This window comes from Egretta garzetta, unplaced genomic scaffold, assembly GCF_000687185.1.
Source record: "Egretta garzetta isolate BGI_Z169 unplaced genomic scaffold, ASM68718v1 scaffold155, whole genome shotgun sequence".
Taxonomy (NCBI): Eukaryota; Metazoa; Chordata; class Aves; order Pelecaniformes; family Ardeidae; genus Egretta; species Egretta garzetta.
In genome coordinates, this window is record NW_009259613.1 from 190,390 (window position 1) to 206,793 (window position 16,404).

The window sequence follows — 16,404 nt, forward strand, 5'->3', positions numbered from 1 at the left end:
ACTTTTGCTATTACTTCCTTAGGGTTTCATTATCCTGAGCCTAGGTCTTGCACCACTCCAAAAGCAAAACACCATGAAAGTTACAGCCATCTGAAAAATACGGCTTTGTTGTAGGCAATATGACAAGACAGGTAGGGAGATGCACTGGATCATGAACTGCTAATGACAAGGGGTGGGAACAGTAGTAGCAGTTAATTGGGAGAGTGGTTGGGATACACAAAGCTCAAATTGGCTACAAGATCTTTAATGTGCTCTGGTAGATTTAGCCAGACTTGGTCTATCACAGCTCCACTCAGACCACAGCTGGAGGGAACTGTGAGAAGTGAGAAGCTGATTGCAGCTGTGATGAGTGGGTGTGTGAACAAATCTTAAAAACTTGTCTGGAATATGCTAGAGAATTTCCTTCTTAGAACTACTTTGAAGGAAAGTAAATCAGACTGGTGCTTTTTTTTGCTATGAACTGCTTTGTTACTGTTGTTAACTCAGATGACCATCTTGAAGAAGTAAATTAAATTTAAAAAATCTATAAATCTATTGGGTTCTGTCCCTTTTTTAGGAACTTTATGATGATTTGTCATAAGCTCAGGAGTAAGAGTTACCATAGTAAAAGAGAGTGGTAGTATATTGATCTTTAGTTTATACTTAAAGTAAGATATTTGGGTGGAAGAGAAAGAGAGAGACACAAAATATAATCAGAGGTGTGACCTATGTTTATGCTTATAATTTATGTATACATTTTTAATATAAATAAATATAAAATATATATTCCTGTCTTATTGGTACATCAAAAATATTAACTTACTGTGAACTTGAAACTTCAGTCTCACAGTCTGTTCTGTATCATGGACTGTGATGAAAAGCTAGGAAATTAATGATGCGGCCTTTCACAACTGTTTTTTTTTTTCTGAAGCAAACATAACGTCTTCATAATTAGAGATAAAAAACAAGAGAACAAGTCCTGCAAACAGCCATTAATAAGTGCATCTTTCAGTGTTGTGTTCCACTGCTTTCATTGCAATCTGCACTTGTGAGTTCATCATGTGAATTGTAAAGAACTCTGACTTCAAGTTGTAATACACACAACACTTCTTCTGCCTCTTCAGTCACTAGAGAAGTAACATGTTTTTCTTCTGGGGTCTAAGAAAGCACCATAACGTATGCCTACAAATGCATTGCTAGATTTCAGTTTTGCTCTATCTTGTGAGAGTACAGATATAAAACATAGATATGCATTTAAGAAAAAAAGTCTTCATGAGTAGCATTTCAGTTTCTCAGACAGCATCAGCAATGCATCCTATGTAACACATGTGTTTAAGAACTCATTAACTACCTTGTGGCTTTTTCTGCCCTCCCTTACTGGCCCCAAACTGACTGCTTTTCACTGATCAAAAAAACCATATTCCTCTTCTCATAGTTTTGTGGGTCCCAGTGATGGCTGCCCAACATTGAAGCCAAGAAGACAATGAAAATAAATTCTGGAAATATATAACCTCCATGTAGCCTTTATCTTCATTGCCCCTTATGGGTTGAATATGTTGGTCCCCTCAAACATAATCTCCAATATTTTCATCCTGAGAAGAAAAAAAATATTGTCTAATAATATAATGGCTGCTGATTATAACTAATGCCAATGTGTAAATGAAGAGCTACAGAGGAGGAGAGATGGCTCTTCAGTGTCTAAGTCAGAGTTGCCTTCAAGGCTGACAGACAAAGTTTAATGCAGTTTAATCTGTTATTTAATCTTTTATTTCTTTTTTTTTTTTAAATGTATCTTCATAAGGATGTGTGGAAGAAATTAATAACCATGACAGAATCCATGTTTTATTTTCAGCAGCACTCTGATATTGTTGTCACAAATTGACAATAGATTGTTAGTAGCCTCCTGTTTTAATAAATATGGACTATTGAAACAGATGATTGTTTCTGTGAAGCTTTTCAATCCTTTCCTGCCTTATAGGTTTACCACTGTTTGCCCACACACTCATGTCTGTCAGAATATACTTGGCTTTTCCAAAACCCTGGAGAGGTTTTATCTCAGTATAGGAAAGATTTTTTTTTACACTGAGAACAATCATTCACTGGAACATCCTCCCCAGGACATGGTAGAGTCTTCATCACTGGAGGTTTTCATGATGCAGTTGGGCAGAGTTCTAGGTAATCTCATCCATATGGGTTCCTTTCCCACAAAAAGTTGGACCAGATGATTTTCTGAGGTCCCCTCCAATCTGGCCTATTCTACAATTCTGCAGTTCTATGAAAAACATATTCCACTTTGAGTCTCCATCTGCAGTCTTGTCTGTTGCTCCTGTGCAACCACCAGTCAATTGAGATGTATGAAGAGCTGTAGGCTTCAACTGGGTGTAGGAAGCCCCTTTTTGCTAAAAAGAACAGGTTGGCATTGCAAGCTAAAGATGTTCTTGTACAAAACCAACTGAATTATCAAGGCAGGCATAGAAAGAACTTACAGATCTTTTTCCTTGAAAATAATTTTGAAATTTTTTTGTTTGACCAATTACAGTCAGGAAAACAAACCCTCTGCTTTTCCTGATATTATCAAATACTTCCCATCAAATGTTCTGAGTATTTGTATATAAAATGCAGGTTTTAAAAAGATGAAAAAGATTCTAAACATACAATCCAAGAACAAAGCTTGCAGGTTTCAGAGCAAACTATCTTAGCAAAATTCGTCTGAGTAACATCCATTTCTTACTTCACTTGGCATTGCCTCTTAATGAACTATCTTTTTTATCTTAACAGAATGTAGATGAGTAATGTATTCAAAGTAAACTGAGTTACACTGTTCCAAAAGAAATAGCAGAAACTTGAGAGTGAGACCTATTGCTTTTAAGGTATCAAAATCTTTTTAAGCTGTCATTTGTCTGAAATATTGATGAGGAGTTCAGAATAAATATGGCTGCATATGAATCTTTTAGTGACAAAAGACTGCAAAGGTTCTTCACAGATGTGGAACTGGAAAAGATCTCTCGTGTTAGATGAATGAGTGATTAGAAAAAAAACACTCATTTTAATATATAATGAACTATTAAGAGACCTCTCTGCTATCTCTAAAATTGAGAACAAACAAAGCCCTACTTACTTTTAAAATCCACAAAGATGCCCAAATGTAGTCTGAGAAACCTTTGGGGATTAGCCATAGGAAATTCAAGGACATTACAATGATCCACTATGAAGGACTTATACAAAATCTGTGAGAATTTTGAGGGGTTCTTCTCTTGGCTTTACATTCAAATTAACGCAACTAGTGATTCTCCAGATATATTAGTGGCTGTTGTATTAAATCAGGCAACTATTGTTTATCTGAGGTTTGAAATATTGGAAAAGATTAGACTCTTCAAAAGTGTTTCTTCAAGTACTCACAAATATGCTGAGGTAGCCTCTACCTAATTTATGACTTGCCTAACTAGAGAACACTGGAATCAGTGTTAAGCTTAATTGTTGTGAAGCTGCCAGACATCCAACCGTTTTCTCACATAAAGGGCAGCTCCAACTCCTCATCGTCCCATCCCTTCCCTCCTAAAGAGCCTGTATCCCTTCATTGCAACACTGCAGTCATAAAGTTGTTAATGAAGACACTAACAGTAGAAGTCCCAGGACTGGTTTGAGGAGTCCTACTTGTTATTGGCTGCTGGACTTCAAACCATGGATCACAACTATTTGAGTCTGGCAGTGCAACCAATCCTTCATTCGTTGTCCACTTGTCCAGCCCATATCACACCAATTTAGTGATAGAGACTAAGAAGAATGTGACAAAGACCTTGCTAAGTCAAGGTAGACAACATGCACATCCCTCCTCTTATCCACACCACCAGTTGCCTTGTCCCAGAAAGCAAGGAGGTCGGTCAAGTTTGATTTCCTCTTGTTAAACCCATGCTACTTATATCACTTTTTTGTTTCTCATGTGTTTAAGAAATAGCTTCTAGCAGGATTTTTTTCATAACCTTCCCAAGGATTGAGGTGAGACTGACTGGCCTGTAGTTCCCTGAATTCCCTGTCTTGCCCTTCCTGAAGATCGGTGTGATACCTGCCTTTCTCCAGTCATCAGGAACATCCTCAACTCCCATGACCTTTCGAAGACCATAGACAGTGGTCAGCTCCTTCAGCACCCTCAGGTGCATCCAATCTGGTCCCATGGACTGCTGTATGTCCAAGTGGATTAAGTGGTCCCTAACTCTTTCTTCCTTTATCATGGGTAATGCTTCATTGCTTGAGGACAGCCTTACCATTGAAAACTGAGGCAAAGAGGTCTTTAAGTACCAGTAGCAGTCACAGACACAACCTATGAGGATTACCCAACCTGTAGGTATAGATTGTGACTGTGGGTTTCTCAGGATTCTGCAATACACAAGGACATGGAGGTCTGGGTTTCTCAGAATTACTTTATTAAATATTTCTACAAAAGTACTTTTTTACTATTAGTAAAAACAAATATATATATATGTACACACACTACTAATAGTAGTAAATATATATTACAAGTCACTACAAAATTACCACTAGGAAAGCAACTATATATCACAAGAGTAAAGCAAATATATGTATATTGTGATTTTGCGCAGAATTCCAGCTAGTGAAGCAATGAACCTTTACCTGTGTGCGCAGCAATAAATATATTATGTGAGGTGTTACTGGTACAATGCTTACAAAACCACTTCCAGGAGTGGGGCTAATCAGCGATGGAAAAGTCTCGCTTCAAAGATGATCAGTGTTACAGAATCCAAAGTCAGCCAGGTACCCCTGACAAGCATCCAGTCTGCCTGGGAGATCTCATGGATGGAAGCTCTTTCAGAGAAGCTCATTTTAGGTAGGTAGCAAGTTACTTTTGGTGTAGATATATAAGTAGGCATAGGACAACAGTTTCTGGAATAGTTGTTGCTGACTCCTGTTTTCCTGTAAACTCAGTTTGTGTCACAGTTTCATTGTCCTGCACCCATCGAGGTTTCTTTGTCCTGCCAACTATTTCCTTTCAAAGGAGGTTTTGGCTGAGCTTATCAGGGGTCCTGACTGAGAGATATCCTTTGTCAGTATGTTTAACTGGTCCCCTTTGTGGCTGCTCCATCAGTACCTCAGCTTTTTCCCTACTGCTTTTCACGAGGTCGCCTGTCCCACTGAGCAATGGGCTCACACTCTCCTTAGCCTTCCTTTAGTCACCCATGCACTCACATGCACTCAACTTTTTTTGTTGCTATTTGTCTCTCCTACTAGTTTCAACTTGGAAAGCTTTGGCTTTCCTTCCTCCATTCTTACATGTCTGTCCCTGCTCCAGCCTTCTGTGAACTTTCTTTTAGTGTTTAAACCCAGTCAACAGCAATGTGTTCACCCATCCTGGCCTTCAGCCATGTTTGCTCAACTTTCTGCACATGGGAATTGGCTGTTTTGTGGTTAGAGGAGGCTGTCCTTGATTAGATAGCTAATTCTGGGCCGCTTTGCCCTGTAAAGCATTTTTCGGTGGGATCCTGCCAACCGGGTCCTTAACAAAATCTCTTTTGAAGTCTAGGGGATATATTTTGCTGTTTACCTTTCTTCTGCTCACGATCTTGAACTCTGCAGTCTCACAGTCACTGCAGCCAAGGCTGCCCTTGATATTTACATCATCCAATATAGTTCTTCCTTGGTGGTAACGAGTCCAATACAGCATCTCTGCTAGTCAGTTCAATTATCACCTCTATCAAGGAATTACCTCAATGCATTCTATTCTAGAAGCCTCCTGGATTGCTTGTGCTCAGGTGTATTGCCCTTTCAGCAGAAAATGGGATGGTGTGATGGGTTAACCTTGGCCGGATGCCAAGTGACCACCAAAGCCTATCACTCCCCTCTTCCGCAGGACAGAGGGGAGAAAATACAACGAAAGGCTCATGGGTCGAGATAAGGACAGGGAGAGATCATTCACCAGTTACTGTCATGGCCAAAACAGACTCAACTTTGGGCATCCGTCTGCTCCGGCATGGGGTCCTCCATGGGCTGCAGGTGGGTATCTGCTCCACCATTAACCTCCATGGGTTGCAGGGGGACAGCCTGCCTCACCATGGTCTTCACCACGGGCTGCGGGGGAATCTCTGCTCTATAATCCAAATAAATTTAAAGCTTTGCAACTGGAGATTTATAATTCATCCTGCTTGTTCCTCATGCTATATGCATTGCTGTGCAGGCCCAAGTTATGTGCACAGGGAAAGTGCAAGAGCCTCGCGTTTTATGTTGTTCCTCAGACACATGTGCTCTATCCCTTGTGTCCTCACTTCTTTCCCAGTTATGGTAATGTTCCCCTAACATATCTAGTTAAACTCTTTCCTCAATAGATTAGCAAACCTGTTTGTGGAGACATTCATGCTCCACTGTAAGATGCGCCCCATCTCTGCTCAGTAGCCCTTGCTTCTCAGGGAAGGCCCTGTGATCATTGAAGCCAGAGCCCTGCCTGAAAAACCAGCCATGTGGCTAGTTATTGACTCACTGAATGAGTCCACTTCTCCAGCCTTTCCCTCAGCCTGGCAGGATGGACAAGGCACTACCTTGGTAGTGGTAATACCTCCTGGTAGTACCTCCTACACACCCTTGCTCACATAGCTCTGAGTCACTCTTGATATGCTTTGGGTTATCTCACTGGTATTTCTGGTGCCCACATAGAAGAGCAGCTATGGTTATAGTCCAAAGGCCAGACAAACCTTGGCAGTCCCTCAGCAACATCTTGGACCCCAGCAAATAACAAACAACCTGGCCTAATGTCTCAGGTCATCAGATGATGCCTCCACCCCATGCAGGGAGGAACCTCTTACAAATATCACTTTTCTCTTTCATGTAGGTGCATGGTTTGGGCTCAGCCCTGGCAATTTCCCTGAAGGGTCTTGTTCATGCTCACCAGTGCCCAGTGCACTATACCCATTGTGATTTGCAGGTGAAGCAGGTGGATTTCCCCCATTGCCAGCAGTCACAAGCTTCTAGCTTTCCCTGCCTGGCAGCCACCAGAGATATACCTGAAATGAAAGCAAAAGCCAGAAGATAAATCCCTAAGTTCACCTTCCAATAACCCCTTCCTCAAACCCCAGTCTCACCTTCAGCTTCTTTATTTATTGTCTTGGTGTCTTCAATGCTTCTTGTGGGAATTATTCACCTGCATTTCCCACCTGTAAACTTGTGCAATAGCAGGGAAATCTTTATGTCTTTTGCCTTATGAATACCGTGTTGGAATGATTGCTGGTAGGATAATAACAAAGGAACTGTGTTTGCATTCAGTATGAGTATGTGTTTTCAATGCTTCTGAAACAAGATGTGGTTGTTTCTACTTCTTCCTATCAATTTTAAACTTAGATTTTAATGATGATTCCCAAGAGCTGTCATCTCATTGTTTGAGAAGTCTCCACTTCCTCTTGTCTCAAAGGCCCATGGGGTTTGAACCAGATTTTTGGCTTGTTATGTAAATTATTTCTGTCCCTGTAATTAAATGGAGGTCTATATAAATGTCTATGTACTTATCTGAAAATGCTATGTAATTACACGAAAAAAAAGTGACAGCAGCTAAAGCCACTGCATTCCCCGTACAGAAGTGCAGCCTAAGTAGAGAATGGCTACAAGCTTAGACATAAATAATTAATCTGAGTATTTTAACTGCATCAGTTACATGCATGCAAGTACATCATAAGAGCCCTTTACTTTAAATTTATTGTCTTGGATTGCTAGTAAGTAATAAATGTATTAGTCTTTTCCATTCTGTTTCATAATTGAGCAATTCAGGCATTTAATTCTTGCTTCTAGTTAAATGAGTAACTTAATTACAAAGTAATTGATTGAAATGTGTAAATACACTTCAGTTCTAATTAATATGGATGTATTATATGGTGTATTGTACCAATACATCTTTTGTTAATGTTTCCATAGGTTTTCATCCTCTGCTCACTGCAATGAATGGGAGCTTCTGGATGCCTTTTTGTTTCTTCATGAAACATGGTGTTAGAGCTCTAGGAAGTGGTATTGTAGCAAAATTACTAGAATAATAATGTTTTAACAATATAAGACTCCTTTTACACAAAAAAGGCCTGAAACGTTCCATGTGTTTCTTTAAGTATCTTTTAAATTTCAGTGAACACGAAGACTAGAAGTAAAGCTGGTTTTGACTAATATATTATGTGATACTTTCCAATGCATATCAGCTAGTCATAACATTTTTGCTGGATGTGCTACCCCACTCTCCTCTTGGGCCGAGGAGATTTTTTATTAATTTCTTTTTTTTTCAGGGTCTGCTACTCAAATAAGAATTAATACGTTTTCTGCTCATCTTGATGATTCTGTGGACAAGGCTACATTTAAGATTAAATCTGACAACCAACCTCTGCCCATATTGCCAGTAGTCTACAAACTTCTCAGCATTCGTCCCCTCTAACTCTACTCGAGGTTTTTGTGCTTGCACATGCCAACCATCATATGCTGGCCTCTATGTATGAGTGAGGAAAGGGTGAGCAGTAATGATTGTTGCTTGCATCTCACCACTTGACTGACTGTGTTTTCCCCTGCTGTCTCCAAACTTATTCTTTCCCCTTCTTTTCCCAGTCACTTGAAAAATGTGGGTACCACATTTATTCTGGTGTTACCTACTTTCATTTTCATCTTCTTTTTACCAGTAGGAATAAAACCTGGTTTCCAGGTGCTCATACAAAAGAAAAGGAAGTTTACTATTAATAGAAATAGAGAATATACAGAACCCTCAAATTGCTTTCTCTGTCTCCACAGAACGCTATTATTGTTTACCTGGCATACGTTTGCCTGCCTTTCTATTTTTGTCATGTACTGAGGTATCTTAGTGTTTTGACACTGATTTGCAGATTCAGCTTTTGAGGAAGGACTTGCTTGTCTGTTCATATGATGCTTGATATCTAGGATGTTATGACCTTTACTGGCGCTTTTGGATACTACAGTTATACAAATAACTGACCAATAGCATATTGGCAAATACGTATTTGGATTCTGTGTTGGGCATACTTTCCTAAAATAACAGATATCAAAGAAGTCCTACAAGTAAACATGCAGCAGTCTTGCAGAGGTTATGATCACCCTGTTTCATATGAAGGGAGAAATGTAAGTAAATTTGAGTAGATGGCAAATATCCATGCCCGTAATTTTCCTTTAATCATTCATATGAGGTAGGCAGCTGTTCATATAGTGCTTATTAGTAATGCTGAAATTACTAGTTTAGAAACTTTCTTGCACCGTGCAGATAATTGTAAATAGTTTTCAGCATAATTCTGTTCCTAAATGAAATAAAACAGAAGAGAAGCTTCTTCCAGAAAAACAGCTACCTGTTTATTTTTATTTTTTGAAGGTGAATCCTGATTTAAGTAAATCACTTTCACTTTAAATAAGATTGTTACTTTCAGATTTTCTGTAGTGAGCATATGAGATAGATAGACTGCTGTAAACTGAAGTCCCCAGTTGTAAACAAGGTCCTAATTGGCAAATCTCTATAGCTTCACAGGACCTTGCTCATTTCAGCTCAAGATTTACTCTAAAAATTCAGACCATCAAGGAGTGTCCCCATGCCAGTTTTAGAGGATGTAGATATCTTCTTATGCTTCTTTTGATTCTGCATTTATTAATTGGTTTGGCCTTGCTTCTTTATTTAAAACATCACGTTCTTGGTATAAGCCATAAGTGGCATAAGAGGTAAAGCTGAGTGATACTCTACCAATCTAGGAAGGCAGATGTGCCTCTTTTGACTGGAATCTCAGTCCAGCTGAGCCATTTATTCCTCACTTGTAATTGTTCCTCACTCCTCCTAATTGTTGACTAACTTGTAGTATATTAGCCTCAATACTAAAAAAAGTTGGGGGAATTGAATACCACCAGTGTGAAACAGCTGGTCAGTGGTTTATGCGTTTGATGTTCTGTACAGCATCAATACCTCTTTCACAAAATCTTGAAGATTATTCTTTACTTCAAGTCACAAACAGCATTTTCTGGCCACACAATTGTTAATTTTATTTCTTCTGGTGTCTCTGAAAACTATTCTTTCCCCATTAAATGCACAACAGTTACAGGCCATGAAATCTTGGATAATGAGTTAACCTGAAATTGTAGAAAAAAGTACACACGTCAGCAGTTAATTTCCAGGAAGAAGAACTCAGAATAACACACATTTTAGAATACCATAAAACAAAACAAACCAACCAAACAAACAAAAAGATTAGTTATGGTTTCTCCTTCTTTGCTTTATGTATAAGTGTGATCAACTATTTTCATGTAGTCTTGAATTAGTAAATTGCAAATGCTGCAGACCAGAGCCTGTGAAATATGACTGTCGTATTTTCATTTGACTTAACATCTTCTGCAGCATTATTTTGGCACAACTCTAGAAATTTCACTACAGAGCAGCCTCAGCAAAGTGGCAAGGCCCTGATTTGATATCAAGTGCTATTATGGAAAGGATAACAGGAAATGATCTGCTAGTGACATCTATTCTCTGTCTGTGGCAACTTAATACTCTTGTTTAACTGCAGTCTGGATTGCAGTTTAAATGTATGCCAGAGCACATACAGAGGTCTGAGAAGGTTTTTCAGTGAAGGGAAAGTTCAGAGAGAATTTTGTGATACTCGAATTGTACAGCTGAAGAAATTGATTTCCCTTTCTCTTTCCTGCCCTGCTTAAACACACACTATTCCCAGCTCTGTCAGTACACATGCCTGCAATTTGCTTTTCCAGTGAAAACAGCATATGACTGATGTAGGTGGTAGAAACTGCCTCCACAATTACATAATGTGACAGTGACAATGACTTGAAAATAAGGCTATTAATATTCAGAGAGCTAAAAACTGCTGCCATCGTATTTCCTTAAACTGCTGTCATTCCTTAGTACAATACAAACCCTAACATTAATATTCAAGGAAATCATTATTGCTGCATTTTTCAAGACCAGTCCACCCTGCCCCAGCCCCCCCAAAATATAGCTGGAATTGTCTCTGATGGAATCTTTCTATTTAGTACGTGGTGTGAGACTGATGTTATATAATCACATCTCACTTAAAAGTATAATTAAATCCTGTATTTTCCACATAATGGAAAAAGCAGAGCTTCTAAAATTTCTCAGAGGTACAAGTCAGCAGAATTACTGAATATGTACAATAAATGGTCTTGATGTTCTGTGTTAATTCATGGGTTTGGGGCTATAAACTATTTTCCACCTGTAAAAATAGGAAATAAAATCCCTCATTATGGCAATGCACAGAAACAAATGCTTTATATCATGATAATGAGAAACATCTGAAATTACTTTCTCTGTTGTGGTTTCCATGATTTAATAAACATGACAAGTATGAAGGGGAAGAAAAGAATGTGTCCTTTCCACTACTGAGATAACTCACTGAATACAATGACAGTATGACAGTAAAGAACTTAGCACCTACTGGCACACACAAGTGTAGCAGTAATGTCAATATTGTGAAATGGCCAAGTGCTAACCCTTCTTTAATAGCAAAAGGACACTATGTGAAACACTTAAAAAATGCTTTCTTCTAATCTCTTTACCTTGTCAATTATGTATCAGTATTGTGACATAAACCACATAATTTGGTTTATGTCTATTACATTTAAATTATAAGCCACAAGCAGAATGTGGCCCCTCCCTCATCCCTGTTTCCACTGAACTGTCTCCTGGAAAGAGGTATGTTTATGGCCTTTGAAAAACAGCAGTTTTCTAATGTTGCTGTTAAGTGAGACAGCTGTGGTGGAAAAAGCAGTAAGAGGAAAAAGCAAGGCAAGAAATGGGATGCTTGTGCTTTGGTCAAGGGAGCAACTGACCAGTATTGTAGCTGGCTTTAACCCTCATGCTGGGGTTTCCTGCTGACATAATGTTAACATAGATCAGGAAAGCCTACATTAAGAATTGCTAAAGAAGAGAGAGAAAATAAATGAGAGAGAAATGAGGAGGAACATACAAGAAAGAATAGTTTAAACAAAAAATAAAAGATCCATTCACAGAAATACAAAAGGTAGACAGCTAAGAAGATTATGTGACTATTCATGAAGACGGAAAATAGAAGTAAGAAATGTAAAAAGCAGTGTACACTATTTCTTTTCTGATCCCTGTAGTAATTTTGCTACGTGACAGTTTCTGAAGTTCTGTTTGTGATAAGTAACACAGCTTACTTTGCAAAACAGTTATGCGATGACAATTTCTCATTCAACTGTAGCCTGCTGACAACTCCAGAAATCAGGGCAGTGTTTCAGTTCTTTTGTGAAGGTTAAGGGTGGCAGGAGAGTAGCTCTAAAAACCCTGGGGTTTTCAGTTACTGTAGTTGGGAAAACAACCTTGGACAGAATAAAGAAATTAGATTCTTATTTACAAAAAAGCTGCAGAGAAGGAACAGCTTTGATTCTTGGTATCCATTCTTGTCCAGAACTGCTTAAAGCTGAGGACTTAGACTGTCAGTACAGGCAAACTACATAGGTGAACTGCACATTATTTGCATTATTTGTTCTGGCAAGTAATCCCTATAACAGGCATGGAACTCCTGCAGAGCTAATGGTGCAAAAGAATCGCCTTGTCATGGGTTGTTAATTCAGGCACTTTAGAAATCAGTAAAAAGTGAAGAGCATGGAAGAAGCATGCATGGGGGAATATTTACCTAGACTAGCTATGCTGACTTGAAAGGGAGGGAAAAAAGGTCATGAAGAGAAATCAGAACATAGAAGTAGAAATATGGGATAGAAAATGTGGTGCTGGTTAAAGTTAACTTCATGAATTATGGTTAGATAATAAAAGACAGTACAGGGCAGATCTGTGAAGCTAATGGATGGTGAAACTTCTTTAGTTTCAGAAATGCAGCTCCAGGCTCTAAGGGCATGAATTAATGATACATTACAATGCAACTAATTTAGTAGAAAATCAAGTTTGCATTACCCTTACAAAGTTCTGTGGGATTAATAGTACTGGAATGGGTGTCAGAAGAAAATAAGCAGATGTCAGCTCTTTTTAAGAATAGCACAAAATATATTGATCAAAGCATAAGTACTGTGGAAGTTAGAGTATTTTTCTCTGTATTAATAAGTTGAGGGAAATACTATACTCTTAAATAATAGCACAACTAATAGTAAGGAAATTTGTCTTAGTAAGTTTTGATGTTTCTGCTTTTTATTTCTGTTGTTCAGGATCTTAAACAGAAGGCAAATTGTCCATAAAATATTAATGTTTGACCGTGAACCAAAGGGGCTGCTTCAGCTCACAAATTTTCCCATGAAATCTGACTGGCTTACATTACTCAAGAGCTAGGTATTTTAACACACCTGAAAGATAAGGAGAAAACCTATATAGCTGCTTTCATAAAGCAATGAGTCACAGGTTTTCATATCCAGTGATCATGAGTATTGTCACTGTTTATCGCTTGCTTTGTTCATATGAGAGAGAGCTAAAATAAGTCTTGGGTTTCAAAGTGGGAGAAAGGAGCAAAGAGACAAACAGATATGAGAAGTCTAACTTTTGGGTCCGTTTGAAAAAACTGTGTCCAAGATACATTCAGTATTTTTCCAGGGGCTTCAAGTGATCACTCAAGCATACATGTCAATCTATTTAAAAATTCTCAGATGAAGAATTACATTAGTTTCTTCCAGTATGCATCCATTTTTTCTCTTTGAGTTCACCTGATGTTATCAGGAGGCAGGACGTCAGGCCGCATAACTCATTCTAATTGCATATATTGCAATTAGAATGCTAATTATGTGGAAAAGTGTAACTTCCTCTGTGTTTCAAAGTCAACTGTCCCAGGGAAGGATGGAGTTACTATTTCAAAGGATTAGGAGGAAGAATCTCCAAGGTAGTAGTGTCAGTGAGATATCATAAAATATCCAGCATTTTTTAACTACTATGTATATGCTGCATATCCATGATAATATAAAAAATTTCAATATAGTGGTTTGAGATGCATCTAGCAACCTGTTCTTCAGGTGTTTTTAGAAACTTATTCAGATGAGACGATCACTAAATTGACCACATGGACCCGAAGAAGCTTGTAAGGTCAGAAGTCCTTAAATTTACTCAAAAGACCTCATAAACTTGTGCAAGTTTGAGGGATTTTTCTGCCCCCTGAGAACTGTGGATAGGATAGAAGTGCATTTGCAAATTCTCTCACACAAATCAAATGAATTGAATGTGTCAGAGCACTACTGCTAAAACATTGTCAGCAGAGAGCACACCTGTCTGCAAAGTTGGGGCAAAATTTTGTACCGTGTATAAACTAAATACCTTTCTTTAGTGTGTGTGGCATACTTGCTAGATGGAAATGGACATACTTGTACAGCAGTGGGTTCTTCTTATATTCAAATCCCCAAAAGTCATGAGGTGGAAACAAAATCAGAAAACATGAACTCTTCCGTGGGGTGAGGGAGATACTATTTTCCTGTAGTAGCTATTTCACTCTGAAACACATTCATGTTTAACTGATGGCTTTTTTTTTGTTTGTTTTCAATGCATATTTTACAGACAAAGAGCCAATAGAAAAATTCTTTCACTCCCTTTCACTAACTTATTTCTCAGCAGGTTTGAAGAAAATTTTATTAATGCTAAAAATATTGACATCTTGTCTGAATGAGTATCAAGACTTTGAAAGTTTCTGACAGTCTCATCTGTAATGTCATATGTTACTGGTTGGGATGTACTCTTCGAGACTTTTTGTAGTATGTTACTGTATGGGATGTCTGGAAGCCAAGAGACGTGTGTGGTGTTGCTAAGCTTAGAGTCTGGTTTGCACTGTGTGAATGTCCATGCCTCAGGGTGGCCACCCTGGTGTAAATAAGGTGTTCCATCCATGGCATTAAATTTTTTGTGCTAGTAATGGCTGAGGGTTTGCTTCAAGTTGGTCCCAGACCACTTGGCATGGATCAGGGAGGGATAGATTAAGCTGAATGAGGAAAAATCCTCAAGTGTGCTCTCTCCAGAGGGAAGAAAAATTACAGACACTGCTGGCTATATTTTAAAATGATCCCTGTTATTGTGCTTTCTTTGTATTAAATTGGACACTTTTTAAGCTGGGGAGAAAGAAACACTTTGGGAACATTGCACTGTGAGAAATAGATGAAAGCTAGAAAATTTGTAGCTGGATGTTTATGCGTAGTTGCACATGCTCTTCCTTGATTTTTCCAATGTTTTTCTTGCTCAGCAGTCTTCATGTGAAATTTTGTTGCTTACTTACGATCTGTTCTGGCTGACTGGAAATAGACATATTTTGTTCTTTATTTGCCTCTGATCTTCACAAATGTCCCTCAGATGTGAAATGGCTTCCCTAAGGCATGAGCAAACTCCATGACCTTTTCAATGTACTAAGCCTGTTCATGAGACAAAGACACCAACCTGACGTTGATGAGAAATTAGGTACTTTGTTAAAATCAAAACAGATCACTGGTACTCTTCCTCCACCCCCACTCCCCACCCCCTGCATTTTAGCACTCTTTATAAAATTGTTTTAGTTCAGGTTATTCTTGCCTTTTTGCACATTGAAAAATAATTTCTTCACTAAATGATATAATTTGGGGGGGGGTATTAGTCTTCATTATCTTCTTTAATGGAACTGATGACGTGGTGCATCCAAAGGTTTTTCATTAACTATGTTTCTTTATTTAGACTGTTCTTTCAAATCTTACTGTAATTTTTTTTTGTCCGTCTGTTCACTTCCCTGATGCATTTTTGTTTTTAAAGTCTTTTTCATTCTTTCATAATTTAGAATTATAAAATGATCCAGCCTTGAGCTATAATTTTTAAATCTACATATTGAGGTAGAAACCTTTGAGGAATTTTAACATTTCCTAAAGGTTTTGAGGTTTAATGGCTGATTGCATACACACATGTAAGTAGTGATTGTATTCTGCGTATCACTGTAAACTTCATTACTGGCTTTTTGTTTGAGTTCAGGCAGAAAAAGGAAAAAAAAAATATTATTTTTTTCCCCCTAGTACAAGAGTGCTTATAGAACTGGTCATATTTCATTTGCTTCACTTTTGTCACCTAGTGACCAATATGTCCAATCATTTTCTGTGGTTGGGAAATCCATAAAGAATAATTCTGACCCACTACGGGTTTCAGTATCAGATTTCATTGCTATAGATTGATTCTGCAGTGAGACTTTTCTAGTCATGGTCCCTGTAGACATAAAAAATATTTCGCTTTCAGGATGGGGAGGTGTTAGCTTTTTGGTTGTACAGAAAACCTCCCTTGCTGTTTACAGGACCTGAAGTGTTCCCTTAGAGTAGTCTAACTGACATAGAGGAACTTAGTTCAGCTGTAGGCAAGCAAAATAAGTGGGAAAGAGACAAACATTCTTGGTGACAATCACACCTCCTTTGTGTAAGCATTTCCTTATTACTTTTTATTTTAGGTAGAGTATATTCTGACTCCGTCATCTCACCAGAACAAAAAGA

At 38.3% G+C, this 16,404-nt stretch overlaps 1 protein-coding gene across 1 annotated transcript in view; it reads left to right on the forward strand.

Annotated features, from left to right (window-relative positions):
• Positions 1-4,694: 4,694 nt before the first annotated feature.
• ADCY1 (adenylate cyclase 1) overlaps positions 4,695-16,404 on the forward strand; it is a 316,417-nt gene continuing 304,707 nt past the window's right edge. Inside the window, exon 1 of the mRNA XM_009638467.2 lies at positions 4,695-4,749. Coding sequence (XP_009636762.1) covers positions 4,695-4,749 — 55 coding nt within the window. The remainder of the gene's footprint in view (positions 4,750-16,404) is intronic.